Genomic DNA, 8730 nt, shown 5'->3' with positions numbered 1-8730 from the left:
CATTCATCCTAAATCTTTTACACACTTCTCAGTCCACTAAAATTAACAAAAATCTATCTTTCCCAAGAAAATAGCCCATTCAAGTTGTTTTCCCATGCTCTCTCCACCTTTTTATTTCTACAAGATCATGGTGTTAGAAACTGATTTTTTGCCAGGTCTTACACAGTTCTCAAATTGAAGTAATAATGTAATTGGTAAGTAGGTTTAAGTTTCTTTAGCAAATGTCTCTCAGAAAAATAAAGCAGATTAAAGCTTTCTAAGCTAGACTCCAGAAAATAATAGGAATAGAGATGGAATAGCTGCAGAGTTGTTAAACTCTGGAGGAATGGCAATGAGTCAGCCTTTTATGTTTTATAGTAAAATCAATAAAAAATTATTTGACACAAATGTAAATAATAAAAGCTTTTTTTAATTAAATTATTGAAAAACTATGCTTCTTCTCCGCATTTGTAGAACAAAACCAAAGCAGAAACCAAAGAACAGTTTCCCCAACTTTCTTCCCACATAAAGCAATGAAAATTATATCACCACTGTAGCACACAGCCCACCATTACAAAATGCAAAATGGACATGAAAGACCATGACTGTCATCCCAACATATTCCCCTTAGAACAGGTTCTACAATAATCATTCCACAGCTGTCCAACTGGACTCAGCCTTGGACACAAATTAGAACTTAGACAGAAAGAAAACTTCCGATCCAGATAACATGGTTCCTTTCCTTGAATAAGAGCTTCCTATGCCTCTATGCAGAGAAAATGGCCCAGAAGAGGGCCTATGAAAAGAAGTGGTATGGGAGCTCCATTGACTGTTTAGGGGACCTCCCAAGTAAGAATATAGCCAATATTTTTTACTTCTATCTAAACCACACTAAATACATGTGTACTTTAGAAACTTCAACTTCCTGTAATCTGCTTCAGGAACAGCAGTGTGAGAATGTGGGTTGGCCTCTTTCCTTCCTGTTAAAAAGCAAAATTATAATATCCAGAGTAATAAATTATGATAATTGCTTTTTAAGATGTTTAAAGAAGGTAGGGTATCTTGTATTGAAAAATGCCAGTAATTAGGTAGCAATATAAATTCCTCAGGTTTTAGCCCCCTAAGATCAGAGAAGCTAAACTACAGTTTTCTAGAGAAAGAGGTTTACTTTCCTGGTGAAAATCTGCCAGTACTTGAAGCAGTGAGAAGACCTACCTCTACAGTACAATAGGGCTGGCTATCTTTCAGTGGAAGCTGTCTGAATCTTTTGTCATTTGCACCTCCACCCCCTAACAATCCAAGGATTTTAAAAAGAAACATAACCAACAGTATTAAAAAGGTAAAACAAAAATAAAAAACAGCAGCAGAATACCTGATCCTATTTTCTTTTCGGCTCACACAATGTTAAAGATTGGTTCTTTTTCTTTTCCTTATTTTTAAATTATCTCCCTCTGTTTGTTTCTTCTAGAGAACTTTTGGACAGTTTTTCTGATTTTTAGTTTTTGTTATATTATCTTTATCCTTTGATCCATCATTCCCTGAAACCAACTATCCAACAACCAACAGCATAAAACTACCATTTAGAATTTTTTATCTTTACTGCATTCTTTTCTCTGGTACCTCAAATAAGAATTCACCCTGATCTGGAACATGTTTATAAATTCACTGTATTTTAGCTCTCATGCTTATCCCCCAGCAGAAATGAGCTACTCCTTAAGATTATCAATAAACTATACAAAAGGAAACAGAGTTGTAAATTTCAAAAATAATCCAACATTAAAATGAGGCAATGCTGTTACAGACATCTTTTACAGAGCCTTTCCTTTCTATCATTCATGCTTATAAACAAGAAGAGCTACAGAGAGAGAGAGAGAGAGAGAGAGAGAGAGAGAGAGAGAGAATCAGAGAGAGAGAGAGAGAGAGAGAGAGATCAGTGACTTGGTATTTGCAGCAGTCCTGGGACCAAAAAGTCTGGTTAAAAAAGCCATTCTTCTCTGAAGAAGTCTTAGCACTGTATCTAGTCTCAGATGTATTGGTCTGATTGATAGCCTGAAACCTTTAAATCCAGTCAGAAGCAGCAGAAAAGAGATCTTCGTTGTAGTGTTAATCCTGATAAGTTAGTATCTTCCATCTGGAAACACTGAGAATTGAGTCCCAAATTAGTGATTGTTCTTATAAAACTCCTAGCATGAAGGATGCCTCTATAAAGGTAAAACTACAAATTAGTTGGTGGGCCATAAATGGATCTTGAGATTTTTAGAGACCTGTGACATCATGGATTGGCCTCTTGCTGCTTCTGTAGCTCCATTTGGACAGCTTTTTGTACTGCTACCTCTACCAGTAGCTGGAAGCTGCTTAAATCCTTGTACTCTTCTGCCCACATAGGTTCAGGAGATGTAAGCCAGGACCTAGTGGCGGAAATACCTACCTTTTCCTCGGGCTCAGCGCTCAGGAGGAGCTTCTCGCCAGGCGACACCTCTGGATCTTGCTGCTTTTCCTCTGACTCCTGGCCCATTGGGTGGGGGCTCCCCGGTGAGCATTGCATCTTGTCTGGATCTCTGGGCCCTGAGGTGGCCTGCGTAGATAGATGGGTGCTCTGCAGGTGAGTCGCATTAGCAGCCTTGCCTTTTTGGTGGTACAAGGTTATCTGGTGGGGGTCGTTTCCATACTGCTGAAGCATTGCTGGAAGAATGCGTCTACGGGCATTGACAAACCAGCTGGAAACCTGCAGGAAAGACAAATTGGTCTGCTCCGACAGCATTAGCTTCTCGGCTTCTGAAGGATAGGGCTTTAGCTGGTGATCACACAGCCAGTCGCGGAGGATCTTCACAGACTCAGTTGGGAAGTACCTTTTTCGTTTCCTCTTGCTGTCTAATGAGGCAAGAACTTTATTTGAACCCGTGTTACCCTTTGACACAACTGAGGTGCCTTGGTCCTGGATTTGGGTCTCTACCGGGCTTTCTTTAGCAGCCTCCATGTTCACAAGGCCTGTCTTCCCTCCCCTGGGAAGCAGGGATGGCTGAGTTAGGACTAATGTAGGTCTGGGACAGCCAGTGAAGAAGGAATGGGCAGGTTTCCAAAGGAAGGCTCACCATTTGCTTTCCAGGCTGACAAACAATGTTGGCAAGCAATGCGACAGTGAGCTTTGTGACATCACATCCACTGTTCGGCTTGCGCCCCAACTGCTCTCCCTCTCCTTCCTGTGGCCTGCTCCTTCCTGGTCCCTCCCCTTCCTGCTCCACTCTTTCCAGGATGTTCTTCCAGTATTTTCTAAAGGCTTAAATGCGCTTGTTTTCACTCCATCAGTTTATAAACTCCACAGAATTTTATTTCTATGCTGCTGGCACCATTTTCTGATGACTAGTGAACTCTGATTCTATTGGTTAAATCTGGCTGATGCATAAGCTCCTCACTTTCTTACTTTCTGATTTTGTTCTCATTTTATTCTTCCTTATTATAGTATCATTGGCTTATCTACATATATCAGAAGCAACTTATTTCTCAGATACTGACCTCAATAAAAGATGAGCTTGAGAGGTGTACCTTCACTCCTCCCTTTGATATTCAAAGCTGATTTAAAAGTAATTTTTAACTAGACATTTATTTTTGATACTCCACCCTTTCAATTTTTCTTTTCTAACTTCTTGAAATGTTTGGCTTTGATGTGACTTCACTGTACCCTTGTGGTCTTTAGGTCTGTACTTTGGGCTCTGATATCCAGTTGTGATGATTCTCTTCAGAAGAGAATTCAGAAATTCAAGGCTCTTTTAGAAACAGGGAACAGTATAGGATTCAAGAAACAATGGTGATCACAGACTTAGATTACTTAAATATTTTATAGTTTAAGTGTATGGAATTACTCTCTGTAAATTAGATGAAAATAATTTGTAAATTATTCATTTTAGTTTCCAATAAACAGAAAATAAGGGTCGGCTCTTTCAAGAACACTATGATCCACTTATAGTACAATCATGTATTCAGACTTCTCAAGGATACTATATAGTATTACTTATTGTTAATTAGAGATATTTTCAGCGGAAACTCTTGGCCATCATACTAAGCATCATGTATTATCCACAATTTCTATTGGTAGGGGCAATATAATTTCACCCTTAAGAGTTCTCATTTGGTGTCCCTGGGCTGGACATAAGAATATTGTCTAATGATCCTTTGGCTGTTAGTAACCTTAGAGGTGTTGACTTTCATAGCTAAAAGTACACTGTAAGGGAGACCTACTGAAGTACACAGTCAAATTTAATAGATATCTTAGCAAAGCATTTAATAACCTCTAAGTGTGTATGCTGGTTACAATTGAAGATCTCCCTTGGATTAATCTAAAAGAGTACTCTACTACTTCCTGGTCTTTTGGGATATGGGACAAAGATAAGATTTTCCATTCATAGTGAGAACTCACTTCCTACAAATATTTCCCACCGATACATTCATGACCCATTTCCACTGAAAATACTCTTGTCTGTTAGTATGGTTTCTAGTAACGTATCCTCCCTTGCTTGTTGCTTCTATATGCTCTTTGTATTTCTGGGATTCAGACCTCTGCTGAAGGATTGACAGAGTTGTACATATTTAAATCACTATGACTTTTTCTTAGTGACACGATCTAGGTCCTTGATTTCTAATGACTCTTTTATTAATTCTCTTGAAAAGGAATATCATGATGGTTCAAAATCATCCCCAATAAATTTGGAGACTGTTTTTTCCTTTAATAACAGCTTTAGGAATGTAGAGAAATCCGGAAAGCAGGTGAAAAATTGGGAAGATACCCACTAGTTTTGATCTAAAAAACCTATTTTTGTTTCATGATTTAACAGTAGAAACACTGAATAAACCTATATTACCTTTCTTCAAGTTTTTGATGCAAAATATGAGTTAAGAACATTTCTAAGAGAGAGATGGATTATTTCTACCCACTTCCTTTAAACTTCTAAAGAGTTCAAATTATCTAAATGGTTTCTATCAAATTTTTTCTTCCTTCATTGTTTCTTTTCACATAAAACACCACAGGATCTTGTTGAAAACAATTAAAATTGTATATTTGTAAGCTTTCATTTATTTACATATGACTCTGAAAAGTGTCTTCTCATGTTTTTATAATGAATAAACATGGTATTATGCTATAATACGCACCTTAAATCTCAAATTATGTAAGGCCACGAAAAGACTGAGTTTTTAAAATATCTTGTTGCTAATTGTTTCTAGTCATCTACTTGTAATTTGAATGTAAATTTGAGTATTCTACACTCCAAATTATTACTCTACTTGCAGAGTTGGAAAAAAAAAGAGCTATGTCTTTACTTCCAATAAATGGGATAATACAAAAGCAAATTGAGAAAACAAAAACAACACATCTCCCCCAAAAAGCACAGAGAAGACAAGTAGTGATTTTACAGCATCTTACTATGCTGATGGACAGTGACTGTGAAGGGGTATGTGGGGGGGACTTGGTGAAAAGGGGAGCCTAGTAAACATAATGTTCTTCATGTAATTGTAGATTAATGATACCAAAATTAAAAAAAAAATTGATGGTGTGGTAATAAGATTTTGCCAACTCTGAAAATAAAGAATGTTAAGTGCATAAAGTTTATCATACTGTAAAGTATCTGGATACTTTCTGCTGGATATTTTATATTTTGAAATGAAAGAATTCAGGAAGCCAGACTAAATCCCCCTATTTGAAGGAGTGTTGGCAAGTTAGGAATAGGAAGTATAGGAAGTTCTAGCAAATCCAACTACTACACACGAATTTGGGGGAATGGAGATGGGAAGTATGGCATGACAAAATAGGAGACCAGTGGTATCCCACAACCTTAGTTAAAGGTCTAGAAATATATGTATACACATATACACATAAATAATTATTCTAAGGCATGCACATATATTTTATAAATATATGTATTTATGGACATATACGTATACTATATATATAATTTTTCTGTTTTATATATATAGTATACGTATACTATATATATAATTTTTCTGTTTTATATATATACATATATCTTACAAAAATTAAATGGAGTAATAATCAAGGAAGAAATAAAAGATAAAAGATAATATCACAGAATTATCCCCTAATAAGATTTATGGCCTTACAGGTTTAATATCTAAGATTTTCCATAGCATAGATGTGAAGGAAGGGCTTTCCAATTCTTGTAAATCCTTCATGATCCTGATGTGAAAAATCTTACAGAGCAAGACAAAAAAAAAAATTGCAGCAGATTCACTTATAAAATTATAAACATTAATAAATAAAATCTAGATTCATATAAAATATAAAACACATGAACAAATGGACTTTGATCTAGGAATTTAATCATGATATAATATTGACTTTATATTTACACAGTTCTTCACATTAGTATGTAAAATTTTTTAAATTTTATCTTGAAGCTTGAGAGCTATTTTGCTGAATTTGAAATCAATTTCAGATAAACATACTATATTAAAACAAATAAGAATAGAATGATGCTTCCTTAACATAACATAGACTCATAAGGAGATGAAATCACCAATACCCAGTTTCATACTCAATTGTAAAATAAAAATGATTTTTTAAATTTCATAAGCAAAGAAAAGGTATCTATTTTTACTAATACAATATTGCTTAAAACTTGGAGCCAATGGAATTAAACAAAAATGAATGTAATGCATATAAGAAAAGGAGGTAAAATAGCATTATTTATTGATGACATGGTAAGACATTTAGGCAATATTTTTAAATCAATTGATGTGCTATTAGAAATAATAACAGATGAAGTGGCCAGTTATAAACAAAAAAATGTTTAAATAATATATACCAACAATCATCACTTAGAAAATATATTGGGGACATAATTTAATCCATAATCATAACAAGAGTAAAAATGTAAAACACCTAGGCATAAAATTAGAAAGTACTATACAGAGCCATTACTAAGGCAAATATAAAATCCTATTCAGGAACACAAAATGAGCTATTAATACAAAATGGGAAAATACATTTGTTTCTTGGGTAGGAAGTCTCTATTTTAATGATGTCAATTCTCTTAATCTTTGGTGTCTTTTTTTTTTTTTGAGAGGACATCTCTCATATTTATTGATCAAATGGTTGTTAACAACAATAAAATTCTGTATAGGGGACTCAATGCTCAATGCTCAATGCACAATCATTAATCGACCCCAAGCCTAATTCTTTTCAGTCTCAAATCTTCTGAAGCATAACGAACAAGTTCTTACATGGTGAACAAATTCTTATATAGTGAATAAGTTCTTACATGGTGAACAGTACAAGGGCAGTCATCACAGAAACTTTCAGTTTTGATCACGCATTATGAACTATAAACAATCAGGTCAAATATGAATATTCATTTGATTTTTATACTTGATTTATATGTGAATCCCACATTTCTCCCTTATTATTATTATTATTATTTTTAATAAAATGCTGAAGTGGTAGGTAGATGCAAGATAAAGGTAGAAAACATAGTTTAGTGTTGTAAGAGAGCAAATGTAGATGATCAGGTGTGTGCCTGTAGACTAAGTGTTAATCCAAGCTAGACAAGGGCAATTAAACATCCACAGATGCAGAAGATTTCTCTCAGAACAGGGGGGCTGAGGTTCTAAGCCTCACCTCTGTTGATCCCCAATTTCTCACCTGATGGGCTCCCCGCGATTGTGCCTGTCTTAGCTTGTTCCTCCCTTGAGGAATCTTACCCGTCTCTGGCTAACCAGTCATATTCTGCGGCCAAACAGGGAAATGTAAAGTTGGTAAGTGAGAGAGAGGCAATACTGTTTGAAAAGGTTAGCTTTTTACTTCTTTGCACACTTACGCCCTGTGGCATCTATGCCCAGCATTTGTCTTGAGGTATCTTTACCACTTGGAAGAATTATGATACTCGGTAAATTCGATATGAGGCACGAATTCTATTTAAGGGTTGTGATTAGGAGGGAAGAAGAGAAGCTATAGAGGTAGCAGACGGAAGAAAACATGGGAAGATTGATTATTTCTTTGACATATCTTCTTGTAGAGTAACTTAAGCATGTATAGGTTTTAAACTACTAATTAAATTGTGCACACATATTAACATAATAGGAATAGTTACATAACCACAGCAGACCTATAATTACCAGCCATCTCCAGTGAAACCAAGAAAACCAGTTAGGCGTCCTAGGCATTTCTGAAAATTTATCTATGATATGATGGATATTGTCCAACTGTACTTGAACAGTCTGAGAGAAATCAGACAAATTAAAACAACCCATTCCTGGGATCTGTTCACATCCCATATGTTCTTTTAACAGTAGATAGTCTGTAGTTGTAAGATTTTGGAGCACTACAACTTGCACTTCTCCTAATTCTTGGTTGAGTTCCAACAGTATAGATCCAGTCAAATTTGTTGTTTTACTGTATGCTCAGGCCAGCTTAGATATCTCCTTCTCCATTCCCATGGCAAGTCCAGGAACCAACTGTAGCAGCGCCTGGATCTTTGTTGAGATTTTTTGATGATCATCTTCTGGTATGAGTCTTCCAGAGAGTGCTGATATTGGATTCTTCTTCATATCGTATCTTAGTTCATTTTCTGGGTAACCCAATTAGGCTTTGATCCTCTGTATAACTATAAACAGACCCTTTGCCCACACTTTGATATGCCCTTTATACCATTGTGTAGAACTCATTGGAGGTCACCACACACAGAAACTGCTTTTTTTCTTTTAAGAGAAAGGAATGTTATCAGAAAAATGTACCTCCATAGC

General features: G+C 35.7%; 1 protein-coding gene across 1 annotated transcript; it reads right to left on the bottom strand.

Annotated features, from left to right (window-relative positions):
- Nucleotides 1–2251: 2251 nt before the first annotated feature.
- TGIF2LX (TGFB induced factor homeobox 2 like X-linked) lies at nt 2252–2956 on the bottom strand. Its single transcript, XM_036926990.2, has one exon. The coding sequence runs from the start codon at nt 2954–2956 to the stop codon at nt 2252–2254; it is 705 nt and encodes a 234-aa protein (XP_036782885.2).
- Between the last annotated feature and the right edge of the window lie 5774 nt (nt 2957–8730).

This window comes from Manis pentadactyla, chromosome X, assembly GCF_030020395.1.
Source record: "Manis pentadactyla isolate mManPen7 chromosome X, mManPen7.hap1, whole genome shotgun sequence".
Taxonomy (NCBI): Eukaryota; Metazoa; Chordata; class Mammalia; order Pholidota; family Manidae; genus Manis; species Manis pentadactyla.
This window is presented reverse-complemented; position numbering and strand designations above follow the sequence as displayed.